At 41.8% G+C, this 23,854-nt stretch overlaps 4 protein-coding genes and 1 pseudogene across 4 annotated transcripts; 4 read left to right on the top strand and 1 right to left on the bottom strand.

The window, feature by feature from the left end:
• Window positions 1-1,870: 1,870 nt before the first annotated feature.
• Window positions 1,871-3,845, top strand: LOC104418776 (probable 2-oxoglutarate-dependent dioxygenase At5g05600). Its single transcript, XM_010030220.3, has 3 exons — window positions 1,871-2,441; window positions 2,648-2,975; window positions 3,383-3,845. Exons 1-3 carry the CDS (start codon window positions 1,963-1,965, stop codon window positions 3,635-3,637), a joined length of 1,062 nt encoding a protein of 353 aa, XP_010028522.2. The 5' UTR covers window positions 1,871-1,962; the 3' UTR covers window positions 3,638-3,845.
• A 2,782-nt stretch (window positions 3,846-6,627) lies between these two features.
• Window positions 6,628-8,526, top strand: LOC104418774 (probable 2-oxoglutarate-dependent dioxygenase At5g05600). The gene is made up of 3 exons (XM_010030219.3): window positions 6,628-7,291; window positions 7,471-7,798; window positions 8,050-8,526. The coding sequence occupies exons 1-3, from the start codon at window positions 6,801-6,803 to the stop codon at window positions 8,302-8,304; spliced, it is 1,074 nt and encodes a 357-aa protein (XP_010028521.2). The 5' UTR covers window positions 6,628-6,800; the 3' UTR covers window positions 8,305-8,526.
• A 5,022-nt stretch (window positions 8,527-13,548) lies between these two features.
• LOC120288479 lies at window positions 13,549-15,588 on the bottom strand. Its single transcript, XM_039302480.1, has 4 exons — window positions 15,400-15,588; window positions 14,859-15,190; window positions 14,007-14,743; window positions 13,549-13,643 (listed from the first exon to the last, which is right to left on the bottom strand). The coding sequence occupies exons 1-4, from the start codon at window positions 15,586-15,588 to the stop codon at window positions 13,549-13,551; spliced, it is 1,353 nt and encodes a 450-aa protein (XP_039158414.1).
• Window positions 15,589-20,238: 4,650 nt separating this feature from the next.
• LOC120285875 lies at window positions 20,239-22,036 on the top strand (annotated as a pseudogene).
• A 249-nt stretch (window positions 22,037-22,285) lies between these two features.
• LOC120288478 (putative inactive methylesterase 20) lies at window positions 22,286-22,725 on the top strand. The gene is made up of 2 exons (XM_039302479.1): window positions 22,286-22,406; window positions 22,469-22,725. The coding sequence occupies exons 1-2, from the start codon at window positions 22,286-22,288 to the stop codon at window positions 22,723-22,725; spliced, it is 378 nt and encodes a 125-aa protein (XP_039158413.1).
• The last annotated feature ends 1,129 nt before the right edge of the window (window positions 22,726-23,854 follow it).

Here is a 23,854-nt window from a genome sequence, read left to right as displayed (position 1 = left end):
AACTTTTCAAAGGATTGCCCATAATGTTATCGGCTCGGACATCATGATTTACCGCACCAAATTTCAAAAGGACAGACAAAACTCCGAGTGCCGCTTGATCCGAGTAGACTCTCGGATCTTCATATCCATCAAACACAGTTAACACATATGTCCTCTCTCCCAGCATCTCTCTCTTTCATGACATCGAGAGATCCTACTTTCCTCGACGATAGGACAGTCTTCAAGATCAAAAAAGATAATGTATCATACGATATCTAGAACGGGCAACGGAAATGTAAAGTCCCAAATATACGGTGTACATTGTACTTATGTGTGTATCTTGTGGATCCCATAACTTTTTCATTTCGATAAGTCGTCTTCGTTGTGCTCCAGACAAAGAGAATTGCGGGTGAACTATTCCCATGTACAAGCTCAAAACTTTAAGAGAAAACCCGTTACTTCTTTGAACATGAGGTTACTTGGTTGATGGCCAGCTTGCCATTTGCAGAGAGAGAACGTCATTTGACTTGCAGGAATTCGATGCCGTGTTGGCTTCGTCATTCCTTCAACAGATTCTAGCACGAGGTCCAATTATCGTCCAAAGAAAAGTATTTTATCGGAATTTTCTTTCCTTTCTGCTAAGAATTGGACAACAAGCAACCATCAAAAAGTTTCGGCATAATTGTCAAAGCAAAAAAAAAAAAAAAAAAAAATCCTAAACCTCTCATATAGACACTATTCAATTATAAATATTTTAATTTGGTCAATTTAATTTTAAACATTTTGACAATTTATCAATTTAATCATTTCCGACCAATTTAAACCAAAAAATGCCATTGTAGATGCTGACCATGATCATGTGAACAATTTTTAGAATATTTTAATAATTTATGGATGTAACCTCTTTTATTTTTTATTTTTTTATGAAGACCACAATGATCTTGTGGAATGCTAGGTGAGGGTTGTGGGCCTCGCTAACGCCATTGAGGGCTTTACGCAAGGGCTGAGCTGGATTTGGGCATGACTAGGCCACCTAGATCAAGCAAGGGCAGCACTTGGGCCTAGCACCCTTCGCAAGCCACCATCTAGGCCACAAATCGACAAAGGGAAATAAATAAAAAAAAAAAAAAATCCAAAAAATTTATTTACATTAGTATTAGTCATATCATATAAAACAACTGACATTCATATCAGTGATTTTTGGCCAAAATTGATTAGAATGATAAGGTTAATGATTAAATTGACAAATTGAAATATTTTGAAATAAAATGTGATGCGTACAATATGTTTTGGACTCTATTGATAATTTTCCCTAATTTTTTTCATATTGAGAATGTTCCCTTATGCATGTAATCAGTCGTTTTGTGTTAAGATAAAATCAATTACACTTAAAATTTCAATTCGGCGGTAACATCAATAACACTTAAAATTTTAATTCGGCAATACCATTGTATATACTATTACTATAGAAGAGATTATTTGGAATGATTCTCATGATCAAACTTAGAAATCGCACTGAGCCCTAGCTTGTTCTTAGTCCATCACATCTTGTTCAAGATTCTCTTGTGCACCTATTGTATCACCTGTCCAAATACTTTTCAACCCCATGGCGATGGAATCAGAAATCAATCATTTACCGCCAGCTCCACAAACAAAAGTACCTCAAAAAGAAATATGCAAGCTCTTACGTCAAGAATCACGAACTCTTCGTCCTCATTTTGCCTTTCTCCTCGTGATTTTCTACATGGCCTGCCGCCATCCTAGACGCTCCTTAGTTACATCCGAATCATCTACGCAATCGCTTCCAGGATCAGTCGTGCATCAGCCACCACCATTGCCTCTATAAAAATGCTCCTCCTATAACTGCTTCAACATCACCCACGGCAAAAGTAGAAGAAGAAAAGATTTGATCTTTCCTGATCAGTCACAAACTCACGATTAAACCCAAAGTTCATACTCACCATCTTTATCACGAAAAAGAAAATGGGAGACGTGGATCAAGTCATCATACAAGACGTCGAACACAGGCCCAATCTCGCAGCCCCTCAAGCCGAAAGCATCCCGCTCATCGACCTCACCGCCCTCGCTGGCTACTCACCCTCCGACGGTGCGGCCGCTGACTCCGCTGCCATCAAAGGGCTCGTGGCGGAGATAGGGAAGGCGTGCAAGGAGTGGGGATTCTTCACGGCGGCAAACCACGGGGTGCCGGCGGAGAAGAGGGAGAGGATTGAGCGGGAGGTGAGGGAGTTCTTCAGGCAGGATTTGGCGGAGAAGAAGAAGGTGCAGAGGAAGACGACGCTGGGGTACTACGAGACGGAGCACACCAAGAACGCGAGGGACTGGAAGGAGGTCTTCGACTTCACTGTGCAAGAGCCGACGGTAGTCCCGGCCTCGCCCGAGGACGGCGAAGAGGGTGTCATTGAGTGTACCAATCAGTGGCCCGAGTACCCTCCTGAACTAAGGTTAGTGTTTCCATGATTGTTTTTCCTTTGGCTACATGGCGTTTCAATCAAAGCTGGTACCTTACATCATATAAGAAGTCACATTGTGAAAATGTGCCTCGTTTAACCAAAAAGAAAATGTCGATTTTGTTCTTTCCCTACCTTTCTTATGGAGCTCGCATCTCATGCCCCATCCAAAATGACTCTCTTGCGGCTGTTAAATTCAGGGAAGCATGCGAAGATTATGCACAGGAAGTGCAGAAACTCGCGCACAAGCTGATGGGACTGATAGCTCAGAGCCTGGGCTTGCCCGCTAACAGGTTTGATGAATTCTTCGAGGACCATACCAGCTTCGTCCGGATCAACCACTACCCGCCGTGCCCCACGCCACACCTCGCTATGGGCATAGGCCACCACAAGGACTCGGGGGCGCTCACCATCCTGGCTCAAGACGACGTCCCAGGCCTCGAGGTGAAGAGGAAGAGCGATGGGGAGTGGGTCCTAGTCAAGCCCATCCCTGATACATTCATTATCAATGTTGGCGACGTTATTAAGGTACCACTTATCAAAAAAAGAACTTTCTTTATGCACAGTTTATCGCTCGAAAATGTGTACATAAAAGATTATTTGGCCCGTGAGTGGTTGTGCCCATGTCTAATGTTTAAGATCCGTCCCTTTTACTCAATCTATCTCTTAAGGCATGATCATCTGTAGTTGCTTGAAGAATATGAAAATTATTATGGATCTCTCTCTAATGAAACCAGTCAATCTTCATGTTCCAGCCAAACCAAAATAATCAATTAATCAAATTCCAAGTTCATGCACACGTGCTTGCCTCTAACTTGATCAATATCTGTGATTTTAATACATAATCATCGGTCATGCATGTGTACCGCATTTGCGAATGTGGGTGAGGTACTTGACGGAGTAATCTTGGTTAATTAACTCTTGACCACGTGAAGGTTTGGAGCAATGAGGCGTATGATAGCGTGGAGCATAGAGCGATGGTGAACTCGAAGAGAGACAGGATCTCGATTCCATTCTTCTTCATGCCGCCGCACTACACCATGGTGCAGCCGCTGGAGGAACTGACCGATGAGCACAACCCTCCGAAGTACAGGCCGTACAACTGGGGCAAGTACCTGGTCTCCCGAAAAGGAAGCAACTTAAAGAAATTCACTGTCCAGAACCTCCAGATTGACCATTTCAGGATATGAGATTGGGCAGTAGAATCTCCAAATGATGACCATCTGTTGTGCTGAGTCGCTGGAGTTTATGTAGCAAAGTTGTAGCTGAAGCTTTTCCATTAGCATTGGCAACTTGAAAACTTCGCAGTAGAATGTAATAAATGCGATCGTGCACCGTGAATATTGTCTATTTACCTAAATAAATAATGTAGCTGAGCAGTGAGCACAGCGATTTCAATAAACTGGCCGCGTTGTTCCTTTTTCGCTGTAAACCATCCTTCTTTATTTGAGTATATTATGCGTATAGGGTTCTCCTTTGCTATCAACACCAAAAAATCTCGCCGAACGAAAAACCCACCGCCTTCCCCCCTTGCAGAGATCCAGTTTTGGGCAAGAAAAACGTCGGACGAGAGGAGCTCAACCTTCCTCTTCTGCTTCGAGCAGAATGAAGCATCGCTTGAAATCAAGCGCTTTGCGCTGATTCGTGGGTCAGGCCACGGGGCGTGGTGCGGGCGCAAGATCGTGAAATTGCTACGATCAGATCAATCAAAGTTCTCCCTCTTTTTTCCATATTCTTTTCTGAATTTGCAGGATTTGACGTTGGCGAACATGTTGATCAGGCCACTACTTTTATTCAGCAACGAGGACATGTCGAGGCAAATAACATTATCGCGGAAAATGATGGTTTTCTGGGCAGGATGTTTTTGGTTTGCAAGGATGATAAGCTCGTTCAAGAGGATCTTGTGCAATAGACACGGGGGAAAAATTATCCAAAAAAGTCATAAACTTATTATACTTTTACCAATTTAGTCCTAAATATTTTAATTGTGCCTATTAAATCTTACACTTTTTCATATTTTGTTAGTTGAGTCGGGCCAATTTTGGCCAAAAACCACTAATGTGAATGTCGGCTCCCCTATGCAACATAGCCAATATTGATGTAAATAATAAAATAATTTTATTATTTTATTTTATTTTTCCTTTTTATTCTTTTCTTATATTTACCTTCTTTACTTCTTCTTTTTTCCTTTTCTTTTTTTTTTTTTCATTTATCTTTTTCCATTTATTTTCCTTTTGTTAGCCATTGTCGAGCCTTGTTGATGGCTAGCAACTGCCTGGGGTGAGGGATGCCCGTGTCTAGCCTTGTGAGGGCAACCCTCACCCTTGTCAAGCCAATGAGGGTGAGAAGAGAAGATAAAAGTTAAAAAGAAGAAGAAAATAAAATAAGAAAAATTGAAGAAAATAAAAGGAAAAACAAAAAAATAAATAAATAATTCGAAAAAAAATTATAATATTATTAAGAATTGTCCACATCAACGCCACATGCGCCACATAGTCGATGTCCATGCGGCAATTTTCAATTACAATTAGGCGTATAAACTCAATTAGTAAAATGTGAAGAGATTTAGTACTCAATTGATACAATTAGAGAGTTTAAAATTTAATTTGCATACGTGTAATAGATTTTGAACTTTTTGCTTGGCCAACAGTTATTTTCGAACAGCGTGTCTTCATCGCTGAATAAGGGATGTGGCCTCAACGTCCATTCTCACCGACAGGAAAAGGACCAGAGAATGGAATCTGTACCAAGGAAGGAGAATGGACGAACGATAGGGAGTGATCGCAAGCTTCGATAGCGAGGGTGAGGGATAAATCTGACACGAAGGCGTTGGCTTCCGCGAGAGTTGGATATTGAAAACCCCCGCAGCAACATCGTCTCTGCTGTCGCCGCCTATCCTTCCTCGTCGCAACATCCACCGCCATGCGGACAACCTCGCCTTCCCTCCATTTGAACCCAGCCCCACCACCATTTCGGCCCCTGTAGCTGCCATTGCCAGCACCACTATTTATCTATGTCCAGTTCCTCTCTTGTGATTTGCCTCTGTTTTTCGTTTGCATCTATTTTGTTTTCATTTAATGATAAGTTTTGAATTGAGTGATCAGCGGGGAGTTCGTCTATTTCATGAAAACAACAATCTCACAAAATATCAATTGACATCATAAAACCTCAGACGTTGTATGGTCAATTTTACGATAGAGCAATTTTACAGCAATGAAAATTTTGACAATAGATTTTGTCAATTTGATATTCCGATTCCCATAATCCTACACTTTGGGATATGTGGGGAGGAGAGCTCTGTCACTTTATGGAAAGTGATAGTACCGTCCTCTAAGCATAGCCCTAACAATTTTAACTGCAAACAGATAGAGATTAAAAAGAAAAATTGAAACATAAACAGAAAGAAAGCAACAATTCATATATTCTCTATAATCTCTAATTGCCGCTTGAACAGTGTCAGTCCAAGTAGACTCGTGGATCTTCAAATCCATCAAACTACGATTGACACATAGAAAGAAATGGACACATTTTTCTAATGACCTCTCTTCCAATTGCATAGTAAGATCTTGGTTTGCTCTTCAACGTGATAGTCTAGAGATCAAGAGGGATTCGTGAGCATCTACAATATCCAAATATTGTCCATAGAAAATGTATTTTTTTCTAATTTTTTCTTTTGTTTTTGCTGAGAATTGGATAACTAGCAATTATAAAGAGACAGCCAAGCCCGCTCACCACCAAATTTTCCGTATTGGGAGAGTTTGATTCTATAAATCATTTATTTCAGATAAAGATAGAATCAAATTATACCTGAAATTTAGTTCAGTAATTAGTTGCTCCACGTCGTTGTATACACCATGGATGACAACATCAGGAATACGACGCTTTTAAATGGCTTCATTGTTCCTAGTCCGTTTCTTTTCTTTCAAGATCATCATGTGCACGGACTATGTCACTTTGTCAAATACTTTTCAACCACGTGTGATGGAAACAGGAATCAATTATTTACCGCAAACGCCACGAACAGAACTATCTCAATCAGCAATGCAAGCTCTTACGTCAACAATCACGAACTCTCCGTTGTCTTTCTGCCTATCTCCACATGACTTTCCCCATGCCCCGACACTATCCCAGTCATTCTCCTTATTTACTTTCGAATTGTCCATTCAATCGCGTCCAGGTTCGATCGTGCGTCAGCCGCCACAATTACCACTGTAAAAGTGCTCCTTTCTGTAACTGCTTCGACATCATCCGCGGCTAAGAAGAGAAGAAGAAAAGAATTTGATCTTTCCTGATCAGTCAGAAACTCACAATTAGCCCAAGATCATACCCCCGATCTTTTTCTAGAAAAAGGAGATGGGAGAGGTCGATCCAGCCTTCATACAAGACGTCGAACATAGGCCCAAGCTCGCCGTCTCACAGGCCGAAGGCATCCCACTCATCGACCTCACCGCCCTCGCCGGCTACTCACCCTCTGATGGGGCGGTTGCTGCTTCTGCCGCCGCCGCCATCGAAGGGCTTGTGGCAGAGATAGGGGAGGCTTGCAAGAAGTGGGGATTCTTCACGGTGGTGAACCATGGTGTGGCGGCGGAGAAGAGGGAGAGGATAGAGCGGGAGGCGAGGGAGTTCTTCGGACAGGATTTGGAGGAGAAGAAGAAGGTGAGGAAGGACGAGAGGAAGGTGATGGGGTACTACGAGATGGAGCACACCAAGAACGTGAGGGACTGGAGGGAGGTCTTTGACATAACCGTGCAAGAGCCGACGCTCGTCCCAGCCTCGCTCAAGGACGGCGAAGAGGCCGTCATCGAGTGGACCAATCAGTGGCCTGAGTACCCTCCTGGATTGAGGTTAGCGTTTCCATGATTTCTTTCTTTTAACTTTGGCGATACGGTGTTTCAATAAAAGCTGGCGCATGATCGATATCTGAAGCACTAACAACATCGATTTCATTCTTTTCCTATCTTTCTTATGGAGCTCGCGTTTCACGCCAGTCCAAAATGATTCTCTTGTGGCGGTTAAAATTCAGGGAAGCATGCGAAGAGTACACACAAGAAATGGAGAAACTCGCGTACAAGCTGATGGGATTGATAGCTCAGAGCCTGGGCTTGCCCGCGAACAGGTTTGGCGAATTCTTCAAGGACCAGACTAGCTACCTCCGGCTAGTCCGCTATCCGCCCTGCCCCGCGCCACACCTTGCTCTCGGACTGGGCCGCCACAACGACTTGGGAGCACTCGCGATCCTGGCTCAAGACGACGTTGGAGGCCTTGAGGTGAAGAGGAAGAGTGATGGGGAGTGGGTACTAGTCAAGCCCATCCCTGATGCCTTCATTATCAATGTTGGTTGCGTTATGCAGGTACCACTTATTAAAAAAGAACTTTCTATATTATCGACTTATCGCTTGAAGATGTGTATATGGAAGAACATATGTGCTGCAAGTGGTTGTGCCTGTGCCTGATTATGATCCATCATTTCGGTCAATTTCTGTGATTTTCATACATGATCATTGGTCATACATATGAATTGTATTTGTGAATGTGGGTGGAGTACTTGATGGAACAGAACAAGCTATATATTCTTGATGAATTAACTCTCGACTGTGTGAAGGTTTGGAGCAACGACATGTACGAGAGTGTCGAGCACAGAGTGATGGTGAACACAGAGAAGGAGAGGTTCTCGATTCCGTTCTTCTTCAACCCATCACACTATACCATGGTGCAGCCACTGAAGGAATTGACTGATGAGCACAACCCTCCAAAGTACAGACCATACAGTTGGGGCAGGTTTTATGTCATTCGAAAAGGAGGCAATTTCAAGAAGCTTGATGTGGAGAACATCCAAATTCACCATTTTAGGATATGAGATTCATCAGTAGAATCTCAAAATAACTGTTGAGAAATAATGAGTTATTTACCGTTGTTGTAGCTGAAGCTTTTCAATTAGCTTTGGTAACTTGAAACTTTTTCCCTAGAATGTAAGGAACGTGACTGTTGATTGTGAATATCGTGTGTTTGCCTGAGTAAATAATGGAACTGAGCACGGTGGTTTCAATAAAGTGCCTGTATTGTTCCTTTTCTGTTGTAAGCCATCCTTGTTTATTTGAGTAGTTTATGTGTACAAGGTACACAATTTCAGTTCAAACGAGAACAGTCAACTAGCAAGGCCATTGATTTCGTAATTGCCGACCTATGAAGGTTCCCTTCGCTAACATTAGTCAACACCAAACGATCTCCCTGAACCAAAACTCATCAGCTTTCCCCCTTCCAGAGACCTAGTTTTGGGTAAGAAAAACATAAAACGAGAGGCAAATGGACGAGAAGCTCAACCTCGCATCACTTGCCCGCTTTATCCTCATCCTCTTACTCTTCCTGTTCTGTTTCGAGAAGAATGAAGCATCACTTGAAAGCAAGCACTTTATGCTGTTTCATGAGTCACGCCACGGTGCATGGAGTTGGGACAAGATTGCGAAATTGCTAAAGATCAGCCCGTCACAGGGTCACTGCACTTGACCTGGTGGCTTCGGGGATCGACCCGTTTCGGGCCAGGTCTCTGCAATCGATCTCTGAATACTTCAAGCCCCTGGTCTAGCTTCACATGAGAGACCTTGTCGGTCGCAGCTTGGGTGGGTTGGCTCTTTCTCAGTGATGGAGAAATTCCCCAAGAAGATTGCCCTTGCTGTTTTTTTCTCTGCCTTGGTGCCTGGTCCTGAACCGCATGTTTCTACTCTCAATCAAGAGGTATGTTCGATTTTAAACCCATCATTGCCAGCTATACACTCTCCACTCCGTTTTTAAGATAGGAATTTCTCATTCGTGAAACATCATTAAATGAAAACGTTAAAAGGCATAACCAAGAGTATTCTGAGAAGCAGTTCTTTTCTATATCGGTCGTGATCGAACTGTGTATTTTGCAAGTGAAGTCTCACAGAAGATCTCCTCCTGTGCCGGACAGCCGCTACACCGATGACAATGGGCCGAACAACCCTCCGAGCACCTTCGGTTTTGGCCCAATTTCTTGTTATCGAATGTTTATCAGGTCAGCCCAATTGAGGTAAAACCAAAGAAATAATAAGAAACTTCAGCCCCATGCTAATCGTCTGTGTATTGCATCATTTCAATTTTGTCGGATGTCTGACAACACAAACTCAGCCAAACATGTTTGAGATCAATCAAAGCTCTCCCTCCTTTTTCATTGTTCTTGTTTGATTTTGCAGGATTTGACATGGGCGAACATGTTGATCAAGCAACTACGTTTGTTCAGCAACGACAACATGTCGAGGCAAAGAATGTTGTCTCAAAGAAATCATATTTCATTGTGCAGGATTTTTTTGGAAAATTATTTAAAAAGTCCTAAATATTTTATAGATAGCCAATTCAATCCTCAGCTTTTCAATTGTATTAATTTTGTTTTAAACATTTTGATAACATGCAGATGTAGTCCTAAACTTTCAAATAATTAATGATAATTTGTCAATTTAGTCTTAAACATTTTAACGATTTACCCTGTCAATTTTAGTTGAAAATTGCTGACGCAAATGCTAGTCATTTACGTGGCAGGGACGAGTTGATGTTGAATTTTTTTATTAGTATTTTGAATTTTTTTATTAGTATTTTGAATTTTATTTTTCATGATTTTTTTCTTTTTCCTCTCTTCAATTTTGGGGGGAGGGGGGCTGAAGGCCAACAGTGAGCTAGGGCCCACAAGTCCTCAGCTGTGGCTGACAAGGGCCCATAAGACCTTGCCCAAATCTGATAAGTGCCCCGCATCCCTCACCTAGTGCCGGTGATTGTTGCTAGTCCTCGACCCCAAAAAAATAAAGAGAAAAAAATAAAATATAAAAAAACCAAAAAGTGTAGAAAAAATTCAAAATATTTTTAAAAATTATTCACGTTAGTGCCAGCCATGTCACATAGGACGACTAACGTCCACGGCAGTAATTTCCTGTCAAAATTAGCTAGATAAACTAAATTGGCATAATATAATAGGGTTAAGATTTTTTGGGTTTTTTCCCAATTTTTTCTCCATCAATTTTGGGTATATATGTATAGCGTGGATCTTGGAAACAATATCGCATTACATTAAATCGTATTCAATGACGAAGATTGTGTCCGAGTCTGGTACATCTTGGAAAAGAACCCATTCTTTGATATTTGCTACAACATCAAACCAAGCAAATTCTCAGATGGAGCGCATAAATCCCCATATCCAAATTAATCAACCCACAAAAAAAGATCGATCATTTGTGCATACACAAATCTTAATAACTTTTCTCCAAAGTGAACTTGAAGCTAGTCATCTGATGCAGCAGCACTTGACCGATTGCCGCTTGAACAGCAAGTCCAAGCAGACTCTCGGATCTTCGAATCCATCAATCCCGATCAACACATAGAAAGAGACCGATGCATTTTTTAATGGCCTTTCTTCGATCACATGGCAAGATCCTAGTTTCCTCGCCGCCATGACAGTCTAGAGATCAAGAAAGATTTTGTAAGCATACGATACCTCGAGCGGCAACACAAATAGAGGCTCGCATGTAACTTGTACAGCGTGCTTATATGTGTTGGAACCAAAAGGACTTGGAGGGAGAGAGTATACACAAAGAGAGATTATATTACACAATATACCTTCGTAAAGGCTTAAGAGAGTACACACACTAACTTTGCTAAGCTTAAAACTCTCTCTAAAATCTCACTCTCTCACACACACTAAACTAACGTAACCCCTGTATCTAAAAGCACTTCACCGCATGGACTTCAAACTTGCAAGAGTTAAAGTTAAACTTTTCTTCTTGGCAGTCAAAAAAACGTGGGCTGCGTATCTCTTCTTCTTGCTGTCTTCGGAGAGAATAAAATATTGCTAGCCACAAGTTCACCTTCCTCCGTACTTCTTGAGATCTCCAGCAGCAAGTATAATAATATTTTATTGTGTGCCCAAGACTTGTACTTTCTTCATGATTTTTCTTCTCCGGCGGCTTAAAGAGACGTGGTGCTGTAGCACACGTTTCTTTGACGGTTTACAAACCGAATAACACTTGCTTACACACACATAGCCAAAAAACAATTAAAAGACAAATAAGCTAATCAAAACACAAAACCAATTTTACTATTTTCTAACAGCCTCCCTTAAAATTGATTTTGTAAGACTACGACACCAAGCATTGTCTTCAATTTCTCGAACAAATCTGCCTTCAATAGTTTTGTCAAAATATCTGCAATCTGGTCTTCGGATTTACAGAAATCAAGTTCAATCTCATCTACTTTAATCAGCTCACGAATATAATGATACTTGATGTCGATATGTTTGCTCTTGCCATGAAATACGGGATTCTTGGCCAATGCAATCGCTGACTTGTTATCACACATCAATTTAGTAGGACCTTTTTGTTCATGCATAAGCTCAAAAAGCATCCTTCAAGCCACATCGCTCGACATGCTGCTGAAGATACTGCAATGTATTCTGCTTCAGCTGTTGAGAGTGCAATAACTTGTTGTTTCTTTGATGACCAAGAAATTATTCATGATCCAAGAAAGAACGCATATCCAGAAGTGCTCTTCCGTGTTTCAGTATCACCTACCCAATCACTGTCTGTATACCCCACTAAACTGAAGTTGTCAGTGTAAGAATATAAAATTCCATGATCACGAGTTCCACTGACATACCTTAAAATTCTTTTTGCTGCTTGCAAATGTGATTGGTATGGTTTCTCCATAAACCGACTAATAATTCCCACACCATAAGTTATATCTGGCCTAGTGGTAGCCAAAATATCTTAAACTGCCAACAATACTTTTAAAATAAGTGGGATTTACCAATTCACCGGTTCCTTCTTTCTTCAACTCCAACCGTTCTGCTATAGGAGTTCGAATTGATTTGAGCGTTTCCATATTGAATCGCTTCAAAATATCATTAGCATACTTCTGCTGTGAAACATATATGCCTTCATTTGTCTGCTTCACTTCAAGGCCCAGAAAATAGGACATTAATCCCAAATATGTCATCTCAAATTGACTTGTCATGGCCTCCCTAAATTCAGCAAACATCTTCTCACAGCTTCCTGTAAATATCAAATCATCAACATAAAGGCAAACAATTATAATATTGCCGTTAGTATTTGACTTGATATACAGTGTATGCTCATAAGGGCACTTTTGAAAGCCATGCTCCAAAGTAAGTATCAATCCTCGTGTACCAAGCTCGAGGTGCCCGTTTTAGCCCATACAACGCTTTCTTCAGTTTATAAACTTGATTTTCACGCTCTTTCTTCACATAACCTTGTGGTTGCTCCACATATACTTCCTCATCGAGAAAACCATTAAGGAAATGCCGATTTCACATCCATTTGATGGATTTTCCAACGGTTCTGAGCTGCAAGTGCCAAGATCATTCGAATGGTATCCATTCGAGCCACTAGTGCAAATACTTCAAAATAATCAATACCTGGCTTTTGCTTGTAGCCTTTCACCACCAGTCTAGCTTTGTAACGGTCCACCTGACTGTTGGGTTTGCACTTCGTTTTGTACACCCACTTGACACCTATAGGCTTCTTACCAGGTGGTAAAGAAGTTAGCACCCACGTGTCATTCTTTTCAATGGAGTGGATTTCTTCATCCATTGCTTGGTTCCACTTCTCATCTGCTGCTGCATCATCATAGGATATGGGGTCACATTCGGTAAATAAACAAAAGTTTACCATTGTTTCATCAGTGATTTCGTCACTGTCATTATGATCAACTCTTGTGACCACATAATCCTTGAATTTTACTGGCGTCTTCTGCGGTCGTTGTGAATGACGAATCAATGGTTCTGCAGTCTTTGCTGGTGAGGAGGATGAACTACCAGGTGAAAGTGATGGATCTTCAATTGAAGATTCTTCGGTCTCCCTCACTAATGGTTCATCTTCCATAGTAATGTCTTTCTGGTCAGCCTTTTGATTCCAGTCCCAGGCTTCATCTTCAAAAAATTGGACATCCCTGCTAATAATTACCTTCTCCGTGACAGGATTATATAGCTTATAACCCTTAGTCACATTACTATATCCAATGAAAATGCACTTCTCGCTTTTATCATCCAACTTTTTTCTTCGTTCGTCCGGTATATGGGGATATGCTACGCACCCAAATACCCGTAGGAACGAAACATCTGGCTTGTTGCCGCTCCAAGCCTCTTCTGAAGTTCTTCCAAGAACACTCCTTGTTGGACACCTGTTTATCACAAATACAGCACAAGCAACGACTTCTGCCCAAAACTTCTTCGGTAATGCTTTAGCCTTTAGCATACTTCTTGCCATTTCAAAAATTGTTCTATTCTTTCTTTCTGCTATACCACTTTGCTGAGGAGTATAGCTAAATAACTGACGTTTCACTCCATGAATTTTACAATAATTGTCAAATTCATTGGAAGTAAACTCTCCACCTCTATTCGATCTCAATGTCTTTAAATTAAAGCCACTCTGTTTCTCAACATAGACTTTGAATTCTTTAAATTTGCCAAAAGCTTCGGATTTTTCTCTAAAAAAATAAGCCCATGTTTTTCTAGTAAAATCATCGACAAAAATTAGCGTGTACCTTTTTGTCCAAATGATTCCACCTCAACGGGGCCACGATATCTCGTATGTACCAACTCCAGAGGTTGCTTGGCTCTTCTAGCTCTCCCAATTGGAAAAGACTTCCGATGTTGCTTTCCAACGAGACATCCTTCACATGAGCGGTCTGGAGCGTCGATCAAGGGCATGCCAGTCACCATCTTTTTCTGGACTAGTAATTTAAGTCCACGAAAATTTAGATGACCGAACCGAAGATGCCATAGCCACTTGCTATCTTTTGTTGTTGCCTGGAAACTCAATAGAGTCTTCGTCTGAAGGGATAGAGGAAACATCCGGTTCTTCATCATTTGTGTCGTCGTAATCAACTTATTGTTTGCGCCTCTAATGGTGCACACACCATTTTCAATGTTAACTTTGTGGCCTTTTTCGGATAGTTGCCCAACACTCAGCAAATTCCAAAAGAGTCCCGGCACAAAGTAAACATCTGCAATAGTAACATTAGTACCATCTTTTGAGTTGACATCAATGTTACCTTTGCCCATCACGAGAATTTTGGATTTATTCCCGAAGTTGATTTCACCACGAACCGTCTCATCTAACTTCGAAAATAGCTCCTTTTGACCACACATGTGATTGCTGCACCCAGTATCAAGGTACCAAATTTTTGTGTCCATGGTACTTGAGTCATCCATTTGGCATGCTAACACCACGCTTTCATTTGCATCGACATCGTGCACATATTCTGGCTGCTCTTGCCCCCTATTTGCTCGACATTCGGATTTGTAATGTCCGAATTTGTTACAGTTAAAACACTTGACTTTTGATTTGTCACGTGTTTTATATCTTTTAGTGGAATTCAGATTTCCACCTCTACCTCGGGCACCACCATGACCTCCACGACCTCGGCCACCATGATGACCTCCTCGATTTGATTGAGTGACCCGACTCTGCAAAGTGCTTGCTCGAATTCGAATCGATAGACTTCTGGTTCATTCTTTGCTCATGCGAACATAATGAACCCATCAACCTCTCCAACGTCATGGTTGATATATCTTGGCCTTCTTCGATCGCCGCAACCACGTAGTCAAATCTTTCAGTCAAAGACCTCAAGATTTTTTCTACGACTCGTACATCTTGGAGCTCTTCACCATTAACCTCGCTGGTTAACGATGGTTTGTACACGATCAAAGTAAGCCGAGATAGATTCTGAGTCATTCATGCATAAAGACTCAAAATCTCCTCGAAGTGTTTGGAGCCGCACCCGCCTGACACGATCATCGCCTTTGTAGGATTTTTGCAATATATCCCACGCTTCTTTCGCTGTCTCCGCACTCGATATTTTTTCAAATATCGTCTCCTCCACAGCTTGAAAGATCGCATATAATGCTTTCTCGATCTTTCTTTCAAGATTCCACCAACGCTTCTTTCTCCTCCTTCCTCAAAGCATTGAATTCTTCAGCATCAGCTACTTCGGTGTAGCCGTTCTCCACCAGGTTCCACAAATCTTGGGACCTGAATAGAACCTTCATCTGGACGGACCAGTTGTTGTAATTTTTTCCGTTCAACTTTGGAAGTTGCAACTGAACAAAACTAGTGGATGCCATTACTAGCTCTGATACCAATTGTTGGAACCAAAAGGACTTGGAGGGAGAGAGTACACACAAAGAGAGATTATATTACACAATATACCTTTGTAAAGGCTTAAGAGAGTACACACACTAAGGGCGCGTTTTGGCAACGATTCTGTTCCTGAACCGATTCGACAAGAAATGATTATTTTTGATTTCTGTTCCTGAACCGATTCTGAGTAAAAAAAACGTGTTTGGTAAGCGTATAAAATTTTTTATTCTCGGAATAGAATTGCGTTTGATAACGTGTCCATTGATTATGTTCCAAATTATTTTTTTTATTTTTAAATAATTTTTTCTACTTTTTTTTCTTCTTTTTTACCTTTTTCCTTTTTTCCTTTTCTCTTTTCATTTTTTCTTTTCATTTTTTCCTTTTTCTCCTATTTTTCTTTTCTTCTTGGCCGGTCGCCGACCGGCGACCGGCCGGATGAGGGCCGGCGACCTCACCGGAGCGTCGCCGGCCCGGCGAGGCGGCCCTCGTCGGCCGAGCGTCGCCGGCAGCCTCGCCCAGCCCGGCGGCGACGCTCACCAGCCTCGCCGAGGCTCGGCCTCGCCCCCAGATCACGGCGAGGCCGAGCGCCGCCGGTGGACAGCGGGCCTCGCCGGGCCGGGCGAGGCTCGCGGGCCGGGCGAGGCCCGCCCGCCACCGGTCGAGCAGGCGAGCCGGCCGGTGGCTAGGCCGGCCTCGCCTAGCCCCGCGAGCTCGGGCCGGTGGCCGGGCGGGCCTCGACCAGCCCCGGCGAGGCTCGGCGAGGCTCGCCAATGGCTGGGCGAGCCTCGGCGAGCTCGCCGGACCTCGCCGATGGCCGGGCGAGCCTCCGCGAGCTCACCGGTCCGACGGCCGGTGAGCCTCCGGCGAGATCGCGGACCTCGCCCGGCCAGCGAGCTCGCTGGGACCCGGCGGCCGGCGACCGGTGGCCGGCGGGCGGGCGGTGGTGAGCGGCGGCGGACGGCGGCGGGGCGGCGGGCGATCGCGTGATGGCGGAAGGAAAGAAGAAGAGTTTTATCGTGTTGATTCTTTTTTTGATTCCCGGACGTAGAATCAATTTTTTTTTTATTCTCAATTCTACTCCAAAACTGATTCTGGGAACAAATTTGTTCCCGGGAACAAAATTTTTACCAAACGCGATTCTCGTCCCAAATTGATTCTGGGAACAAAAAATCAGAATTAGTCACTGTTTGGAGTGTTGCCAAACAGGGCCTAACTTTGCTAAACTTAAAACTCTCTCTAAAATCTCACTCTCTCACACACACTAAACTAACGTAACCCCTGTATCTAAAAGCACTTCACCGCATGGACTTCAAACTTGCAAGAGTTAAAGTTAAACTTTTCTTCTTGGCAGTCAAAAAACGTGGGCTGCGTATCTCTTCTTCTTGCTGTCTTCAGAGAGAATAAAATATTGCTAGCCACAAGTTCACCTTCCTTCGTACTTCTTGAGATCTCCAGCAGCAAGTATAATAATATTTTATTGTGTGCCCAACACTTGTACTTTCTTCATGATTTTTCTTCTCCGGCGGCTTAAAGAGACGTGGTGCTGTAGCACACGTTTCTTTGACGGTTTACAAACCGAATAACACTTGCTTACACACACATAGCCAAAAAACAATTAAAAGACAAATAAGCTAATCAAAACACAAAACCAATTTTACTATTTTCTGACAATATGCGCGTCCTGTGGATCTCGTAGTAAATTGTCTTTATTGCGCTCCAAACAAAGAGAATCGGGGCTGAACTACTACTCCCATGTACAAGCTCAGGACATGGATACAGTTAGCAGCCAAAGAGACGGCCCCGCAGCTTCTTTGAACATCGAGTTACATAGATGATGGCCTGCTTTTCAGAGTTTGACGTGATTTGAGTTCCTGGAATTCATGCCCTGTTGGCTTCGTCATACATTCGACAGATTCTGACTCGAAGTCCGAATATTTTGTCGAAAGAAAACATATTTTGTCGAAAAGAATAGGACAAAAAGCAATCATGAAGAGATTGCCTAGCGCACCACAAAATTTTCTACACTAAGAAAGTTTGATTTTACACTCAATCAACCGTTTCAAATAGAGATAGAATCAATTTACACTCAGAAATTTAATTCAATAATTAGTCGGGCCACATCATTGTATATAAAATGACAATATTGGAAACGATTTTTGTGATGATGCTCTGAAATCGCATTGAAACCCTTCATTGTTCTTAATCAGAAGAATTGACATAAATGCTTTAAATCTATTGCAATTATGTTAATTGAGTTTTAAAATTTTTTGGCCAATTGAGTTATACACCTTTTACATTTGTGCCAATTTAGTTCATCCAACAATTTAGTTGAAAATCGCTGAGAAAGATGCTGAGTGTTTTATGTACCGTGGACAATGTCAACGTGGACAAATTTTAACAATATTTTAATTTTTTTCAAATTTTTAATATTTTTTTTTTTCTTTCTTTATCTTTTTTTCTCCTTCCCTTCTTCCTCTAGCTTAGCAATTGGCTAGAGGCGAGGGCTGGCGACATCAACCTTAAGCCTTGCTCGCCATCGCTAGTGGTCGGCAAGATTGACCTCGCTAAGTATGACGCACCAGAACGTTACACGTGACATGTGTTCTCTACATTATTATTACAATTGCATGTGGAAGCTCAAAAAAAAAAAAATCAACCAAAACCCCTGTACAAGAAATCGCACAAGTAAATGTATATATTATTTTTAGTATATAAATATTAGTAATACAACTTTAACACATCATTCAAGCAAACACAAAATATAAAAATTCTGGGATTGGGTTCAGCCAACTAATGTTTATACTCCCGTCTTATTCCATAGATGAGTCACCATTCGACTCAAGGATTGATGATTTCGAGTATCGCCTCATCCCTTCCATCATCATATTCCAATGACCATCAAACAAACTATATAAAAATAGGGATGAGTCAAGGCCCAATAACAAAAATCTCTAGTTTTAGGTTAAAAAAATTCTCTTACCAATTTACCTCACACAAGCAAAGAGAATGCATAACAATCTAGTAATCATGATAAAAACATGTGTAGACTTTACTTTTCCATTTTCATTTATCACGGATTTCATCATCTAATAGTACATTTATCTAGACTCAAGCATATGGCACACCATGTTCTAATACAAGATAACCAATTAACCATCATATGCTTCTATACATTATATTCATTTAACGTTTCCTCCCGAACTCTGCCAAGATATCCCAACTCACGGGGCATCTCGACCATTGGGGCATATCAATTCCAAGGCATATTGCAAACTTCTATCATAGGACATATTAACTCCCGAGGCATCTCGTAACACTCTCTAGGGTATCCCAAAACACCGAGACATCCTACAAACTTCTACCATAGGGCATGGGGCATCTCGACTCTTAAGGCATCTCGGAACACTTCTCAGGGCATCTTGCAAACTGCCACCACGGGGCATCGTCACACACCACTGTATGAGTGATGGAAACACATTATTTTTTATGTATAATGCACATGTTAAAATTGATCTTTCTGGCATCAATAATGAAATAATCAACCATAACAATTAATATCTAGTGCATAACCACTTTTCATGCATATCCTTACCTTGCGCATTTTATAATCACATAAGTAAAGGATAAGGACTATAAGTTTATCTCACCTTCTTCCTCATCATAACTTTTAATGTGCACATCATAATAGCATGCTTATCCTTCTATTTTGTAAAGAGAAGCTAACTTATACATACATTCCAATAGTCATACTCATTTTCTTACTTCATCACATGCTTTTCAAAGAAATGACATGCATTAGTCATGTAATCGGGTAAGAGCAACTTGTGATCATACTCAAACTGAGTAAATAACTATATTCAAACTCAGAAGGTAAGGTACTTAGACTCAGTAAAAATCTAACTGGATAAAATGGATGCATCAAGACTCAGTAAAATTTGACCATACAATACGTCAAGTCGATTACGTTTGTCAAAAATCATCATCCACACCTCACACAATTTACAATCCACCTAAGATTTTCATGTGTCCATGTGATTTCTAAGCTAAATAATACTCAGCTTTATGATCTAAATATTGTTATCGGACACCGAAAATTTCCAATATCACATAAATATTATTATGAAAATCTGGATGTCACACTAGGCCTTGCCTTTGACTGACACCAAACCAAGCTAGAGGAAGAAAGGAAGAAAAAAAAAGAGAAAAAAAAGGAAAAAAATGCCAGAAGTTTAGTCTCAATTGATCCATATATATATAAAACTAAGTTGATATAATTACAATAAATTTAAGATTTTTTTGGATAATTTTTTCATTTCTAATTCGATATCTTTTATTTAAAGTATCTTGTATTACCAGTCAAATGCTTTTTAACAACACATGATGGAATCAGGAATCGATTATTTATCGCAAACTCCAGGAGCAAAACTACCCGGATAACCAATGCAAGCGCTTACGTCAAGAATCACGGACTCTCCGTCCTCTTTCTTGCCCATCTCCTCATGATTTTTACCTTGTCCTGACACTATCCCAGTCACTCTTTAGTTACTTCCGAACTATCCACTCGATCGAGTCCAGGTTCATTCTTGCATCAGCCCCCACCATTACCACTATAAAAATGCTCCTCTCTATAATTGCTTCAATATCATCCACGAAAAGAAGAAGAAGAAGTTCACAAACTCATAATTAGCCCAAGATCATACTCCCGATCTTCATCGGGAAAAAGAAGATGGGAGAGGTCGATCCGGCGTTTATACAAGACGTCGAACATAGGCCCAAGCTCGCCGCTACACAAGCCGAAGGCATACCGCTCATCGACCTCGCCCGCTCGCCGGCTACTCACCCTCCGATAGTGCAGTCGATGCTTCTGCGGCCGCATTCAAAGGGCTTGTGGCGGAGATAGGGGAGGCTTGCAAGAAATGGGGATTCTTTGTCGTGGTGAACCACGGGGTGGCGGCGGAGAAGAGGGAGAGGATAGAACGGAAGGCGAGGGAGTTCTTCGGGCAGAGCTTGGAAGAGAAGAAGAAGGTGAGGAGGGACGAGAAGCGGGTGCTGGGGTACTACGAGATGGAGCACACCAAGAACGTGAGGGACTGGAAGGAGGTCTTCGACTGTACCGTGCAAGAGCCTATGCCCGTCGCGGCCTCGCCCGAGGACGGCGAAGAGGCCATCACCGAGTGGATCAATCAGTGGCCTGAGTACCCTCCTGGATTAAGGTTAGTGTTTCCATAATTTTTTAAACTTTGGCGACATGGCATTTCATTAGAAGCTGATGCATCATCGATAGGAATCGATAATCTCACATTATATAATAAGTGACACGGTGAAATGCGCTCCGTTTAACCGAATAGCTATCTATCCCGGACCTTTCCTATGGAGCTCGCATCGCCTGCCCGTCCAAAATGATTCTCTTGCGACTGTCAAAATTCAGGGAGGCATGCGAAGAGTACGCACAAGAGTTGAAGAAACTCGCTTACAAGCTGATAAGACTGATAGCTCAGAGCCTGGGCTTGCCCGCGAACAGGTTTGACGAATTCTACAAGGACCAGACCAGCTTCATCCGGCTCAACCACTACCCGCCATGCCCCGTGCCGCACCTCGCTCTGGGCTTGGGCCGCCACAAGGACTCAGGGGCGCTCACCATCCTGGCTCAAGACGACGTCGAAGGCCTCCAGGTGAAGAAGAAGAGCGATGGGGAGTGGATAGTAGTCAAGCCCATCCCCGATGCCTTCATTATCAATGTTGGCAGCATTATGCAGGTACCACTTATTAAAAAAGAACTTTTTATATTATCAACTTATCACTTAAAGATGTATATATGGAAGATCATTTGTGCCCCAATTGGTTGTGCCTATGCCTAATGATTATGGTCCATCCTTTCGACCAATTTCTGTGATTTTCATATATGATCATTGATTATATATGTGAGTTATACTTGTGAATGTGGGTGAAATACTTGGCGGAACTAAACAAGCTATATATTTTCGACGAATTAACTCTCAACTATGTGAAGGTCTGGAGCAACGACATTTACGAAAGCGTCGAGCATAGAGTGATGGTGAACTCGAAGAAGGAGAGGTTCTCGATCCCATTCTTCTTCAACCCATCACACTACACCATGGTGCAGCCACTGAAGGAATTGACTGATGAACACAACCCTCCAAAGTACAGGGCATACAAATGGGGTAAGTTCTTGGTCAACCGAGCAAGAAGCAACTTGAAGAAACTTGATGTTGAGAACCTCCAAATTTATCATTTCAGGTTATGAGATTCAGCAGTAAAATCTCCAAAACTTTTCAATTAGCAGTAACAACTTGAAAACTTTGTGGTAGAATGTAATAAATGTGACTGTATATTCTAAATATTGTATGTTCCCCTAATTAAACAATGGAGTTGAGCACAGCGTTTTCAATATAGTGCCTACGTTGCTCGTTTTCTGTTGTTTGAGTAGGTACGCAGTTACAATTTTATTTTTTTTGGTCGGTACACAGTTACAATTCAAAGGGAGGAAAATGTGGGATCACAAGTATAGTCAACGCCATTGATTTCGTAATTGCTGACCAATGAAGGTTATCCTTCGCTAGCTTTAGTCAACACCAAATGATTTTAGTGAACAAAACCCATCGCCTTCCCCCTCAGCGGAGGCCCAGTTTTGGGCAAGAAAAAACATCAAGCGAGAGGCATATGGACAAGAACCTGAACCCCTCCTCATCCTCTTCCTCTTCTGCTTCGAGCAGAAGGAAGCATCACTTGAAAGCGATCACTCTGTGCCGTTTCATACGTCACGCCACGGTGCAAGGTGTTGGTACAAGATCGCGAAATTGCTAAGCTCATCCGGTCACAGAGTCACTGCACTTGACCTGGCAGCTTCCGGTATCAACCCGCTTCAGGCCAAATCTCTGCAATCATTCTCTGAGTACTTCAAGCCCCTGAGAGATGTCATGGAAGTTCTAGCTTCACGTGAGAAAGTGATCATTGTCGGGCGCAGCTTGGGTGGGTTTGCTCTTTCTCAGGTGATGGAGAAATTTCCCAAGAAGTTTAACCTTACTGTTTTTGTTATTGCCTTGATGCCTGGTCCTAAACTCAAAGTTTCTGCTCTCAAAAAAGGGTACATTCAATCTTAAGCCCGTCGTTGCTAGTGATACAATTTTCATTCCATTTTGACACACGAATTTCGTATTTGTCAGCCATCATTTTTACGCAAGTCTTACTAATAGCAGTACTTCTCTAAGATTGGTTGTGATAAACCTCTGTTGTACTTTGCAAGTGAAGTCTCTCAGAAGACCAACACCTGCTCTAGACAGCCACCACCACCTACGAAAACTCACCCCTCCGACCACCTTCGGTTTCGGCCCAATTTCTTGTCGTCGAATGTTTTATCAGCTCGGCCCAATTGAGAAAAAAACCAAGAAATAATAAGAAACTACACCCCATGCTAACCGGCGTAATCGCCTCTGTATTGCGTCCTTTCAATTCTTCAGGATGTCTGACAACACAAACTGGACCAAACATGTTTCAGATCAATCAGAGCTGTCCCTCTTTTTTTTAATATTCTTTTTTTGATTTTGCAGGATTTAACGTTAGAGAACATGTGGATCAACCCACTGTGACTGTTCAGCAGCAAGGACATGTCGAGGCAAATAACATCATCTCAAAAAAATCAAATCTCATTGTGCAACATCTTTTTGAAAAAATTATTTAAAAAGTCTTAAACTTATTATACGATAGCCAATTTAATTCTAAACATTTCAATTATATCAATTTGGTATCAAACATTTTGATAACTTGCCAATTTAATTTTAAATTTTTCAATTGACTTATCATAATTTGCCATTTTAGTTCTAAACATTTTAATGATTTGCCAAATCAGTTTTGGTTGGAAATCGCTAACGTAAACACCGAGTCGTCCTTTGCGGCGCAACCAATATTAAGGTGAATATTTTTAATGATATTTTGAATTTTATTTTTTATTATTTCCTTTTCTTTTTTCCTCACTTCATTTTTCTTTTTTGGGCAGAGCTAGGGGTTGAGGGGCTAGCCAGCGTTGCTAGCCGACCTCACCAGCAATGGGCATAGGCTCAATGGGCACAGGATCACAGGCTCACGAGCTCACAAGGGCCCACAAGACCGTGCCCAAATTTGACAAGGGCACTGCAATCCTCACCTAGTGCCGGCGAGGGTCGCCAACCCCTGGCCCCCAAAAAAAAAAAATAAAGAGAAGAAAAGAAAAAAAGAAAAAAAAACCATTAAAGT

Source organism: Eucalyptus grandis, chromosome 9 (assembly GCF_016545825.1).
Source record: "Eucalyptus grandis isolate ANBG69807.140 chromosome 9, ASM1654582v1, whole genome shotgun sequence".
In the NCBI taxonomy this organism is placed as follows: domain Eukaryota; kingdom Viridiplantae; phylum Streptophyta; class Magnoliopsida; order Myrtales; family Myrtaceae; genus Eucalyptus; species Eucalyptus grandis.
Note: the sequence above shows the minus strand (reverse complement) of the source record. Positions and strands in the feature narration are given on the sequence as shown.